The sequence below is a fragment of the Acanthochromis polyacanthus genome, chromosome 13 (genome assembly GCF_021347895.1).
Source record: "Acanthochromis polyacanthus isolate Apoly-LR-REF ecotype Palm Island chromosome 13, KAUST_Apoly_ChrSc, whole genome shotgun sequence".
Lineage (NCBI taxonomy): Eukaryota > Metazoa > Chordata > Actinopteri > Pomacentridae > Acanthochromis > Acanthochromis polyacanthus.
The window spans coordinates 40,309,564-40,324,038 of NC_067125.1; the positions used below are offsets into that span (position 1 = coordinate 40,309,564).

General features: G+C 45.2%; 1 protein-coding gene across 1 annotated transcript in view; it reads right to left on the reverse strand.

The window, feature by feature from the left end:
• The window catches only part of arhgef17 (Rho guanine nucleotide exchange factor 17), an 87,605-nt gene extending 73,789 nt beyond the window's left edge, over window positions 1-13,816 (reverse strand). The window contains exon 1 of the mRNA XM_022206082.2: window positions 8,141-13,816. Coding sequence (XP_022061774.2) covers window positions 8,141-13,363 — 5,223 coding nt within the window. The 5' untranslated portion in view covers window positions 13,364-13,816. The remainder of the gene's footprint in view (window positions 1-8,140) is intronic.
• Window positions 13,817-14,475: the final 659 nt, after the last annotated feature.

The following is a 14,475-nucleotide window of genomic DNA, read 5'->3' on the forward strand; positions in this document are numbered from 1 at the left end:
TTAATGTGGCATGCCAGTGAAGAATGACAGTAAAGGAGTTAGTTTCTCTGCCTTGCATAACTATAACAGACTATTAAAGTAAAATGCTAGCAGGTAAACCAAAGGATTAAACCTGTATGAGTCAGACCTGCAAGCTGTGATCCGCTGATTTCTGTGCATCTTGAATGAATTTTTGTGGCATGCAAGGAAGTTTTTTTTTGCATTTCTACAGTAGCTTTTTCCTTTTCTTTTTTGCAGAAATCAATTAGCAGCAGCTGCAGCGTTGACCTTAGGTGATTCTATGGAGGCACACGGCAGGCAGCAGTGCAGCCCCGCGTTGAGTGAATCATCAGCAAACTGAAAACTGGATTTCTCACGTGAGACATGTTTGTGGCCACATGGACTGCAGATGTATGACTCAGACAGAAAACGACAGGGAAGAGAACCATATCTGGGAAATACATTTCCACAGATATGCTATAATGTGTGTCTAGACCACACACACAAACAGCCTGTAACAAATGAACCTATTTTCAAAGCGCTGTGGGAACCAGGTGAAAATGGAGTCTGTTATTTATGTCACATACACACAAACACGCTTGAGAGTGTAGAAATCTGCCTGGGCACACACAAAAAAAGCTGAAATAGCAACTCTGTTAGAAAGTGCTGTTTCAGAGGAGGCTTTCCTTACATAAGCAAACTGCTCTGTAATTACACTGGGTGGATCCACACCAACTGGGAGAGGGAGAGAGTTAGAAAGAAAAAGTCAGGAGGAGAGCGACTGGGAACAAAGAGGACAAGAAGACAGAAGAAAGATCCAAAGAGCCACTGTTCACAGGTTTGAACTGTCATGAGTTTCCACTGGCAGGCTGCAGTGAATTAAAAATGCACAGGGTATCCTTAAAAGGAAAAGTTCAAGATTTTCAAAGCATATTTCGCCTATCTCTAACCGAGGGCAAGGACATCCAGAACTGTTTTCCCACAGACGTTTTCATTTCCCCACTGTGAGAAACCAGATGGACTCTCATGTTGGGATTTGTTTGCAGACACTTTGAAGCATCTAAAGAAAAGCTTGCTAGTCCAAGAAATGTAATTTAGAATTAAAACCTCTATTGCCACTTACAGCACAGGATAAATATGAACTGCATTTAGCTCAAAATGATGTCAGTGGGTTTTGTTAATCAAATTTCAAACAAGACTAGATGTTAAAAAGTAATTTGACATTTTCTGAAATTCACTTTGCCTCTTGCTAATCAGTCACAACATCAAAAGCACCGATAGGTGATGTGAATAGCATTCACGATTTTGGTCACGCTACAATGATCTGCTAGGAAACTTTAGGTCTGGCTGCTCATGTGGACGTTACTTGAACATGTACCACCCACCTAAACATCACAGCAGACACACATGGCATCGAGGAACACGACCTAGAGCACAAGGTGTTGATGTAGCCTCCAATCTTTCCAGATCCTTATCACCTCAGGTAACAGCGAGGTGAGTTAGAACAAGACTGACCCAAAGGATCCTCCTCCAACATCCAAACGCCAGACATGAGTCCACCAGAGGCTCCATGTTCACACCAGAGTGGGTCAGAGCTGTTGTGTGGGGCGTCAGTATTTAGTTGGTGGTTTTAATGTGGCTGATTGGTGTATGTACACTAAGTAAGAGTCTACGATTAACAGTTAGCTTAGCAGAAATAGGTAGAAACGGCTAGTTTAGTTGTATAACAAAGGTAACCAATCAGGAGTCTAAGCAACTCAAAAGCTCACAGATTAGCACCTTCTAACTCATTTGTTTTACATGTTCACAAGCCAAACTGGAGAAACAACAATTTGTCATTTTATAGGAGACTATATTTTCAGACAGACGTAGGCAATCTGTTTTTCAGTTTCCAGCCTTTATGCTAAGCTAAGCTAATCAGCTGCTGGATACACACTGTAAAAAAAACAAAAACAAAAGAAAAATATAAAACAACAGTGAGAATAGAGCAGCGAAGGGGACAGAAAAAGGACAGATAAAAAAAAGTTAAAAATTGTGAAAATACCTCCAAATATCTGTAGAACAATTAAATTTTCAGCAGATTCAGACGCAGTAAAGAATAACGTCATTTTACAGCCAGACACCATGAAAATATAAATTATTATTTGTAAAAATGCAGATATTTGAAGTAGATGTTTTTACTGTTACACTTTTGGCCTGTTTCTTTAAAGTTAACATGTAAATTAATACTTTTTTTCTGTGATTTCACTGGATTCACTAATTTAACCAAATGGGGGAAATTTGTAACATAGCAAATAAAAAATATTTAACACTGTACAATCTTGAACATACAGAATTATTCTTTCAAATGACAATAGATCTGTAAAATAAAGATATTTTTGCTAATAGTAAAACTACAGATTTTTAAATGTGGACATTTAGTACAGTTCGGCTGGTAAATTGTTCAAAAACTACAGTTTAAAGCCGTTTTTAAAATGTTATAGTGCAGCTTCAAGCATATGTAGGAGCGGCATCATTGTTCTTACATGATGATAAAGTCCATAAAAGTGCTTCCCAAAGAAATACTCCTGTCAAAGAAAAATGTGCAATTCTAAAGCAAATATTAAAAATGAGCAACCATATCTATCATTAGTTTTAGTCTAGATATAGTGACTAGAAGCAGGGTTCTTTTTACTCCCAAAATTGTCTGAGCTGAACTACATCCTGCAGGAAGAGAAACTGTACCAACCATTATGGAGCTATCTACATAAAATACTTGTTGATGTACTCGGTGACTAAGATCCGCCCAGAATAAATGCCATCACATTTCCTACACAGCCACATCACCCTTGTGTCAATCTCTCCTCCTGTTTAGTGTAAGCTTTTAGGTTCAGTTTTAACCTCCACCCACACAACTCAAATGTCTCCCATCAGAGGCTGCCTGTGTGTCATTGACGCCACAGTCACCTTGAGCGAGGCCTTTTGATCGTCCGATTCATCCCACCTCTCGCTTCTCATCTGCTGAGTCTTTGGGACATTCAGCAAGAACAAACCAGATCCTCATGCTTTCATCTCTTCATTACTCTTTTAGCTCTCTCAGCATCCCTCACTTTGCGGACCTCACTAAACCTCTGTTGACCTTCACATGTTAAAAACCAACCTTGCACCCACGCGATATCCTCTCTGTGTTTCTGTAATGTGTCCTTTTACTTCACTTTGAAGTCCACTTTCAAAAGAAAGTTGCTTATTGGATAAGCTCCTTCCTCTCCGTTGATCACAGTAAAAAAGGTTATTTCACAGTTGTGTTTCTGATTGCATCATAGAGCACTGCAGCTCCTGTGCAGGAAACTGTTCAGATCATCACAAATTAAAGGGCATTTTTACCACTAATATTTAGAGGAAAAGCCTCATGAAAATCAATCAGAGTAGAGTGGTGCACGCTGAAAGAGATATTAAGAAATACAGCACTGATGAGGTGAAAATCTTTTTGTACACTTTATGCATTTATAATATTGAACATTTTTGCAGATTTTTATGCATTTATAGATGACAGAAAACATCCAATTAATCCACAGCCACACATGGCCACCAACAGTGACTGCACTCATCTTTGTGAGCAGAAACTTTTGTGTATTTTACCCTTCTGGCTGTGCTAAGTATCAGTGTGATTACAATGTCTCACTGCTATCGACAGCCAGTGGAAAACCCTGCAGCAACATCACTCACTTTAAATTATCAAGGTTAGTACAGCAGCAGCTTCTGGTTACTAAAGTCATCTGTGATTCAGCTAAATTGGCCTTTAAAGCAGCCAGGATTTGTGACAATATGGTGCCTTTTTTCCCCATGGTGCGCTTCTAGTAACATCTGCAAAGAACCTTTGGAGTCAAAAATACAAATCGTCTCAGTTGTGAAATGTATCACTTACCAACTAAAATCTATCTGTCAATCAATACTTTGACATCTTTACCTTTTCCTTTACGCCATGACTACATCTGGGAACAAGGAGCAGGGCTTGAGACTAAAAGATCAGACCGAGGCAAAGTATTTGAATCGGTGTGGGTGGCCTGATAAAACAAAGTCAGTCATAAATCTGAAGTTATAAACACTCTGCTTTTAGACCTAATCCATGAAGAGCAGAGCACAAGCCCAACTTTCTGCCTCTTTTCTTCTCTCTGAATATGTCCTTTCCTCCCTCTTCCTTCCATTAGCACAAGCCTCATCAATAGGAACAGAATGGACAATGGAGTTTTAAAAAATGACTGCATGTGACACAAAATGGTCCTTATTGGAAATTTGCCAAATTATAAGCACCAAAAAATAGTATTCAATGGTTCTGCCAAATTCTTCAGAGAAAACTCTGTATATTGCTGCAAGTATAACCCAAAATACTGCAACCTAAATGATGCCATATTAGCATAAAGGCCCCTCATGCAAGACACACATGAACCTTCAGCTCTTTGGGAACTTCAAGTCTGTTATGCAACAAGAGGAGAAGGGAAGATGGCTCACATTCCTCCTGCCTGCTAAAGTGCAAGCTACTTGTGCACTAAGGGAAGCACACACACCAATTCACGAGGAATCATCCATCACACAGAGTAAAAAAACAGCGTCTACCTTATTTGACTTTCAACAGGCGACAGGCTGTTGTTTTCAGGTAGCACTATTTGCCAGTCTTTCTGTTCTGCTGCTGTGGAGGAAGAGCTGTTCTGTCCCTGACAAGTGCTTATTTTACATAACAGAGCAAACTGTGGGTACCTGTTTCACACATTTAATGGACTACTTGACAAAGCAGTGCAAAAAGGATAATTGCAGGCAGTTCTCCTTTCTTTTTTCGGTGTTATTTCCGGTTTGGGAGCTAAAAATGAAACTGTCCCTACACAAGCTATATTTAGTCCATATGTTCCTCAGAACTGTTGTTTTAAAATGTCCTGCATCACAGTTTTAAAATATAAATGAATATTAATCAGCATTTTTTCCTCATTCTGTTACAGTTTGAGGTAGCAAACATTTGGGAACATCAAATGCACTAAAGTTGCAAGACTTTGTTTCAGTGAACCATAAAAGGTAATGAAAAGTAAAGACAATACTGACATGCGTATATTCTAAACATTTCTGTACTTTTGACCCACCTCTGGTCCGACTATAGACCAGCCTTTGCCTTTACTGCCTGCTTCCATTACTGCTCATTCCCTCCCTCCCCCTGCTCCATCCCCGTTTCATTCTTCAGCTCTCTCTCAGTTCTATTTTGATCCTGCAACTTTTTTTTTTTTTAGCCTGCAAGTTTCCTTCCAGCCCGTTCCTTTCTTTCTTTCCTTCTCTCTACCTGACATTTGGCTCGGCTGCCTGCCTTACACCAAGACAAACGTTATGACCTCACTTCACTGCAATGTTCCAGAGACACGTAGGGGAGACAGCAAGGAGAAGAATAAGATAATATGAGGAGGAATGTTGGAGAATTAGTATAAAACAGACTAATGGGGAGAGATCAAAGTATGCAGTGAAAATGCAACATACAGGATTTCAGATGTGCAAATAACAGACTATGATAGGCAAAGCATCTGGATGAGCAAAAGTGATAGGAGAATAGAAAAGAGAAACTGAGAAGAAAACTGAAACTAAGGTGAAATTAATGGGAGATTCTCATTGTAAAAAACTGTTCTGTTGGTGAAATGAGCCATACTCCACGTCTCCAGAAAAGGAAAAAAAGCTTCTTCTCCTCCTCTCTAACACTGTCTTTCTTCCTTTCTTTATCCCTTCCTTACTTTCAGAACTTGTCTGTGATCCATTTCAGCTTGGCACAGTCCTTATTACATTCAGTCCAAATCACACAGGCAGTCACAAAGCGGCAGAGCTGCAGGGCACTGCTCTAAAAGCCGTGTGCTGGCAAAAGTCTGGCTTCCAAACGCTTGAACAAGGCACTGATATATGCCAGGCAAACAACATGCACAGGCTCACACACACACACAAAGAAAGAGGAAACCAGTTTAGAAAACACACACACACACACACAAAACGACATGCACGGACACACACACCAGCCGGTAGCGCTGGATGTCATCAAACCCTCCAGTTACCACAACAACTTCCCATTTCACTAAACCCATTTCCTACTTGGTGAGGTCACTCGGCAGCTACTGCTGGTCACTACGGCAACAGATGGACAATGAGGAGGGAATACGACAGTCAACAACTAATGAGGAGCAGAGTAATGGATGTAAATAAATCAGAGAGCAGCAAGCAGCTTTGTGAGAGAAGTCAAAGTCAAGAAGCAAAAGCCGAAACCAGTTGTTTGTTTTCAGCAAATGCAAACAATAAGGTTTGGATTACTGAAACATACACTGTGACAAATCACAAGTAACCACAGGGACCGTTAGGCTTTCCTACAGAACACAGCGAGCGCAGGGCTGCTGATTAGTCTCTGCAACAAAAAAGCAGTGATGATGTAATGAACCCAAAGCCCTGGATGTTGTGTCTGCAGCCTTCTGTCATGAGTTTAGATGGATGTTAATCGCTGCGTTGTTTTACTTTCTCTGTGCCTCAGAGTCACAGCCATGACTGTATAATAACTTCAGCCACAGACATCCAGTGTGTGTGTGTGTGTGTGTGTGTGTGTGTGTGTGCGGGGGGGGGGGGGGGGCCTAGAGGGTGTTATAAGAGTAGCAGTGTATGGCAATGAGAGACATGTGTCACTTAAAAAGGACTGTGTATATAATCCATAGAAACACACACAGTAGCTGTTTGTTAAGAAACTTTACAAAATAAAGTCAGATATCCTATAGGTGTAGACACAGTCAAAAAAGAGAACTATTGGATCAACTCTAATGAATTGCTTTAACTGGTGACACACAATTGAGTTAAATTTATCTAAATTAAGTAAACAAGTAACATTAATGTCACTGGTTTTAGTTAGATGTGGTTCGATTATTTGATTCCTCTTAAAATCAATAGTTTTTTGCTGCAGTGTATTTTCAGTCAAAGTCAACTTGACGTCTCCAATTTTTCTAACTTCACTATTCATTATACCCAAATGTAAAATGCAAAGCATGATTTACTCAATTTTCCTACTTGAAGCAAACAGTGGTTGAGCCACAGCACAAAAAAATGATATCACATGCACAATGCTAAAAGAGGAAAACTTATTTTTGCACCAACAATTTAAAGGAACAAAGCGTGATTTCAAGTTGATAGAATCCAGAAAGTATGCTGCTATCACCAGACTTTAAAACTAAATGAGATTGATATGAATACAAATGCATTTCTTCCAGCGTAAAGCTTAGCTCACACAGTGCTCGTCTGAAAACATGCATTCAGTGATGTTCTGTTCAGTTACTGTCACGGCCCTCTCAGTCAACCTTTGTATTACAGTGATATCACTAGACAGAAAATAACCTCCCAGTGTTTAAACACTAGTGAGTAAACTTTACATCAGCACACACACACACACACACACACACACACACACACACACACACACACACACACACACACACACACACACACACACACACACACACACACACACACACACACACACACACACACACACACACACACACACACACTCTCTGTGTCTGATTGACTGTTTATTGTATATCAACTCTATGTGTTTGTAAATTTGCCAGAGAAACAATTGATACAGGATGAAACAAATAAATCAAAACACACAGACACACACAGTGGGCCTTGGTCCACTCCTTAATGCCCTTTGTCTGAGGTTTGTTTAATCAAACTAATAACATCCTCTGATGTTTGTTTAACACTGCTCAGCCTTTAATGGCTGCTGCATTGCAGCTCTGTTCACAAATGCACTCTGAAACTAACCATATGTGTCCTGATTCACAGCACAGATCCATGCATTCAGTGGATGCTGCTGCAAACCCATAAGCAAACTGTACAGAACTACATGATGCCACGACAGCCATTCCAACTACTGTTCAATACTGTACGAAAAAAATCCAGCTTAACCACAACTGACATATTTGAGAAAACAAGTCTCACAAGTGTCCTCTTTCTTCACAACATATGAATTTAAACTGTGTGTAGCACTAGGCCTGGTGTTTGTATTCTAATAGCTTTTTTTTTTCTGTAGTAGCAGACAAAGACACAAGAGTTTTGGAAAACCATGTGAAGCTCAGCTCAAAGACATCATGCAACAGGAGAGAGAAACTAAAAGTGAACTCACCACTCTGGGCTTGGTCCTCTGTGGAGCAGGTATGGATGCAGCGTCCTCTGCGCCCTTCTTCTGAGGTCCAGCTTCTGTAACTCCACTGGCGCTGGTCTCGCCGGGTCCTTCTGCACCTTGACCTCCATCCCTGGCCACTGGAAGAGCCCCCGGGCCCTCAGCATCTCTCTCAGAGGAGCTCAGTTCAAGAATATACTTCTGTGTCACATCCTCCAGAGATGGAGCCTCGTCTCCTGGAGGCCTCGGAGGTTCTGCAGTCGATCTGCAGTCGGCTTCTTTCAGGGGCTGAAGATGTGAAGGAGGGGATATGGGGATGAAGGTTGTGGGTTCACTGGCATGGCGAACGTGCTTGGGGATGGTTTTAGCCTTGGATTGCAGACGTGGAGGAGGAACAGGAGAACTGAGCTTGGTTTGGTTGCTATTGTCCTCCTGACCCTCTAAACCCAGCTCTGGTGGCTCAAATGGGTCCTCATGGGGGAAGAACGCTAACCTGTTTGGACGCTTTCTGGTGGGCCGACGAATCATTCTAGGAGACAGAACCTCGGCTAGCTTGAGGTCAAAGTTAAACTTCTGCACCTCCTCCTCTTCACCTTGGTCTATCACATCATCATCGTCGTGGATATCAGACGGAGTGGTGCAATCTGACCGGGAGCGCGACATCTTGACTTTATTGCTGCTGTTTGGATGGTGATGCAGCTGAGGCGGCAGTGTGTGTGCAGGCTTAGTCTCCGGCTCCCACAGTTCCTCTCTCTGCTCACTCAGGATTGGCTCGCTGCTGGACGGTGGAATCTGTCCTGGCTGATCGAGCTCACTGATTGGTTGGGTGCTGCCAGTCTGACCTTTGAGCTGAGAGTCGTTCTGGGACAGTAAAGGGGCATCGCTACGGCGGCTGGGGTCACTGAATGACTTCTTCTTGGGGGCTTTTCCATTGCCGTGGTCATCTGTCATCAGTCTGTCCATTGCGCCTGGCTCCGCTACGATGTTCCTGATCATCCCGCTGTAGTCACGAATGGCATCATCACGGAGGCCGCCATCACTGCAGACTGACAAGTCACTGGCTATGCTGCCCTTGTCTTCTGACAACGTGGCCCCAGTGGAGGCCTCAGGAGCCCCTCCCCCTCCTCCTTTGACAGATAGCGATCCTAACAGGTTGCTGTCTACAGAAGAAAAATTGTTCCCCTCTTCTGTCACAGAGCAGCGTCTCTGAGGCATGGGGTCACTGAGAGAGCGGTAGACTGTGGACTCCCCATTTCCTACAGCTGCTATTGTTGACTCTACATGACTGCCATTACTGGAATCAGAGCCTGTGTTATTGTTACCAGAAGGAGAGAACTTGCGCCTTCGACGGAGAGCACTTGGGGTTGCAGGGGCTTCAAATCCTCCTCCTCCTCCTGCGGTAGCTGCTGACCCCTGTGACACAGCACTGTTGGTGTGGATTCCCTCACTGGCAGTGTTATTGTTGCTGATACCAGTGGTGGTGCTCAGCTCCACGATAAGGCTGTCACTCTCCATACGGGCAGGAAGAGGCAAGGAGCGAGATACACTGACTTCATTCAGACGATTTGTACAACTCAAGCTGTTCTCTGTCATCTTTTCTCCCTCCTGCTTGAACCCTTCCACCTCATGGAGAGCCGATTGCTTCCATACAGTGACAGGCTGCCCGAGAACATCCCTGACTATTCTTGACCCTAAATTAACCCCTGCTGAGCCCATGAATAACCTCTCGGAGAGGTCACTGGGGCCTGTCTCTGGCTCTGTCACAATCCCTTCATCTGTTAAACTCGACTCGTGGCCTGAAAGTTCATCCACAGAGCGGTCGTAGGACATGCTTTCCTCCGAGTCCCCCTTCAGCAAGGCTCTCTCCGGCTCTCTGCTTTGTCTCTTTGACTTCTCCCAGTACTCTGTGCCCCTGCTAAGCCTCTCCGACTGCACACTTTGTCCATCCCTCTCACTCCTCTCCCTCTCCCTGTTCTCTCTCTCCCTCGTATGTTTATCCATGTCTTTTGTGTTCTCGAACTCAGCCGCTTGATCTGCCGATGCCTCATCCTTAGTGCTCCCTTCTGCTTTCTCCTTCTCCTCATTTGTTTTCTTTACCAGTAAACACTCAGTCCCTAAATTATCATCAGCTCTCCTCACATCTACATCATCATCATCTTCCCTCGTGTTCATCTGGCAGATATCCCGAATGACCTGCCTGGCTTCCTGCACATACCTCTCCTGCAGTGGAGTTGGCATCACTTCATCGTCGTCATCAAACCCATAATCCCCCATTCTCTGTCCTCTTCCGACCCTAAAGTCTCCGCCATCACTTTCTACTTCCCTGTCTGATAACACCACCCTCCCTCCACTTCTGTTTTCATCCACATCCAGCTGCTGCTCGGAGGAGCTTCTCTTTGTGGTGCCACCTGTCAAGTAGCACCTCACGGTTGTTGTAGGTTTATCTGAATAAGTGAAGGATTTTGCACGCCGCAGAGTGGCAGTCAGGTCTTTCAGTGAAGGGCGACGACCAGAAGATAGAAGGGTCCCACCATGAGCCCCTGAGCCCATCCTGTACACTGATGACCCCTCCACAACCCCAGACCTGTCCCCTCCACTTGTTTTCCGCACCTTGAGCTCGGACAGGTCAGATTTCAGAAAGCTTAAGAGTGTCATGGTTTCTGAGGTAATATCAGGGTTGGACATGGATATTGGGCTTTTGTCCTTGTCATTTACTCTGCCCCCTCCTGTTGTTTTCCTTCCACCTATGGTCTCAGCACCTCTAACCCCTGAAGATACCCCACTTTCGCTTGAAAGCACAGAAGGTAAGGGGGTTACTGTTGGCACAATCTTGGGGCGCACACGTACTGGGGTACGGGAGAAGTTATCCCCATGACCAAAGCTTGGGGAGCGGTACATGGTGAAATTTCCATGATAGGTTTTACTCAGCATGGACGAGGACGCGGCCCTACTAGTGCTGCCTCCTGGTCCTCCCATATTTAAAAACACATTTGCTGTTCGGTTGGCAGAGATAGACTGGTCCTCCTCTTTCAACGTCTCAGTGCTCGAGTACCGGCTGCTGCTACGAGAATCACCAGGACTGGAAACAAATGGGGGTATGTTGACCTTTGACACTCGTGACACTCCAGGAAGTGTCGTAGAGGTCACGGGTGAGGAGATGCGCTCCCATTGCTGCACCCTGGCTCTGTTACTGTGACTGCTGGATTCCCTTGCCGAGTGGCTCCGAGATACAGTCCCTCCAGATTCTCCTCCTGTGTTTTGCTGGCGGTACCTCTCTAAATGCTCCATTGTCAAGGCCGTGTCACTGTCACTGTCTTCTGATTCGCCATCATGATCATTGTAATCATCACGGCCTGTTGCCAAAGCAACCCCGCTGACCTTCTTCTTCTTTCTCAGCGAGCGGCGGCGCACTGCTTCTCGGCAGTGGAGGCCTAAAGAACCAGGACTGTCCTCTTCACTGCCTGAAGACCTGCCAATGCCCTTAGCACCCCACCAGCCATTTTTACTGCGGGATAAATAGCTCCCTCCTCTCTCTGTGGCACCCCTCTCTCCTCCTCCGCTGGAGATGGAAGGAGAGGGGCCGGAGGGAACACTCCAACTGCCTCCTTTTCTTCTCCTAGTGTGCTCCTCCTCTTCGTCTCCAGAGCTAAACCTCCAGCGAGAGCTGAGGGGAGAAACAAATCTTGCTGGGGCTCTGACCTCAGCGGAGGGAGCTACAGTAGAGGAGGAGGTAATGGCTTTATCTGGAGCTGGAGCAGAGGAGGGGGAGGAGGAGGTGGGGGCTGGTGCTCCAGAGGAGCTATGTGAGGAATGTAAACTATCCCTGGGCAGCCCGACCCCCTGCCTATCCCTTCTCTCCCTCGCTGTCTGCTGCTGAAGAGAGGAGGAGCAGGAGGAGGTGTCTAAGCTCACTGATGGACTCCAAGACAAAGTAGCAGGGGGTTGAAGGTCAGGGTTGGGGTCAGATGTCAATCCTGTCGTCCTGGGGGTCTTATGGGCTGCCTCTGCTTCAGTGCTGGGACTATGAGATCTGAATGGAGATGAGTTAATCCGATGGTAGTGGCTACCCCCAGTGTGGCTACGACTGCTACTGCTGTTGCTGCTTTGAGAAGTATTTCTGCCAGATGCTTTGCTATTTGGACTGGGTGTCTCTATTCCTGCCTCCTCATCATTTGAGTACTGATGGTGGTCAGCTTTGAAATTAAAGTCCATACCATAGCAAAAGGTCTCTTTAGTTTCTCTGCTTTGTGCTCCAACTAAGGTACCGGCTTCATTAGCAGAGCTGCAAGATGACAGTTTGCCACTTTTGTCAGAGAGAGGAGCACTCTCACTGAGGCCGAGCTCATGTAAATGGCCTCTGCCAGCTGCTTTTAAATGCTCACAAGCGTCAGTAGCTTTGCTTTGTCTCTCGTCAAAAAGCAGCCTAATTTTGGTAACACTGGGCCACTTGTCAGAGTGCAGGGGAATAAAGTTACTGTGGTGTGTGGACAGATAGCTTCTGTGAGATTTACAGGGTGGAGGAAACCCTCTACTACTGACATCTTCTTCTTCATCTGTGGTCAAAGTCTTTCTGAGATCAGGGGGACGTGCATAGATCTGTGAATAATCTCTCTTACCAGAGCTGCTGCTGATGTCGGTCGATAAACTTGTAAAAATCCTCCTCTCACTTTTCCTCTCTGAGTCGGAGCCTGACACGGAGTCGGTGCCAGAGTGAAACTTGTGCACTTTATTCTCTGAAACAGTCTCTGCGGTTGTCGTATCACTATCCTGGGAATATCCGCCACTTTTGTCCTCGTGAAAAACTTTACAAGACGGAGACCCGTCTCTCCTGGAGCTCCGTGCCCGGGGAAGAGTGCTGCTGCCCCGCGTCACCGCCGCACAGTCTGCCGGTGGGGCTCCGTGCGTCCTGGCGGAGCCACTGCTGCTGAACTTCTCAGTAAGCTGGCGGATGGATGGAGAAATGGAGGAGAGGAGAGCGGAGGAGCCTCTCTTTGGGTCTGCGGTTGGGAGGCCGGCGGTGGTGGCAGAGATTTTGGAAACTTTTCTTGACACACTGACATTACGCGTCGCCAAGGGCTGTTCTGCTTTGCTGGGCTCCGGGGGAAGGGCGACGCCAACCGCCTCCAATTCCTCTGATTTGTGTTGCTGGTCTTCACGCCAGGACCCCAACTTTTTGAAAGAGACGCTGTGATACACAGCCGCATTCTTCCTCTCTCTTTCTGCCATTGTTCATGTCTTTCTTTGTTACAGTTCACGCACACATTTTATCTCCACGGATGTTAAACATCCAGTCAGCCTTTTGAGTTGTGATCCATTTCCACACCGCAGCCAAAACGGCGAGAACCCCCAACAAGCAATCCAGTCTTTAAAAAAAACTTAATTCTTGGCAAAGCTTCAAACTGCTCTGTTGTTAGGTGGGTGTTAAGCTGAGAAAGTAGGTGAGCGCTGGCTTCTTAATAAAACTTACATGTTGTCGATTCCCGAAACCGCATCCGTGCAGAAGGAAAAGTTTTTTTGGCCCAAAACTTTCCCCACACTCCTCACAAACACTTCTCCATTGTTATCCCCCTGCTCTTTGTAAACCTCAGCCCATCGTCAGGTTTGCACGCCTGCACGGGGCCCAGCGCATCACTCAACTGTTAATTCCCCCAAATTTGTTTGTGGATTCCTTATTTTGGCATGATATGGTTTTCCGTGACTTATGTTGTTTTTTTTGCATGTTAATGCCTGAGATAGGGCAGAAGGGGTGGGCGGGACTAGGGGTATAGGGGCTGTCATAGCCCCCTCGGGGATTGAGAGGAAAAGCTTTTTTTTCTTTTTTGATAGCAGAAGGCAGATACCGAGGACTAAGTAGATGTAATTATAGCTCTTTCCCTTGCGAAAAAACGCAACAGCACTGTCAAGAGTTTTACGCACAAAATCCACTTTTAAAAACTACACATTGGACCTGCAGTTTTCCCAACCCCCTAAAAGCAGTTTCTAACCTTTCTGAATTTCAAGATGCATTACCAAGACCACAGTCTGTCTCAAAAAGGCTCCCAAAGCACACCAGAGGGGCTTTTTGGCAGCTGCACATTCAGCACTATCCGCAGCACAGTGTGTTATGATGGTGTTGGTGAATTAGTGTGTCAGCATTGGGGGGAGGTGGGGGGCAAAGATAAAAGTTTTCACTCATGCACAATAACCCCTCTGTGGTGCTTCCCATGTGGCTGTCTGGTTAACAGGTCCTTTTGTTTCCAATGGGGGAATTCTGCGTTTCATTCCCTCAGAGAAGTGGATGCTGGATGCAGCGCCCTCCACAGGCTGACCTGCAAAATGCCAGGTCACATGTGGAACAT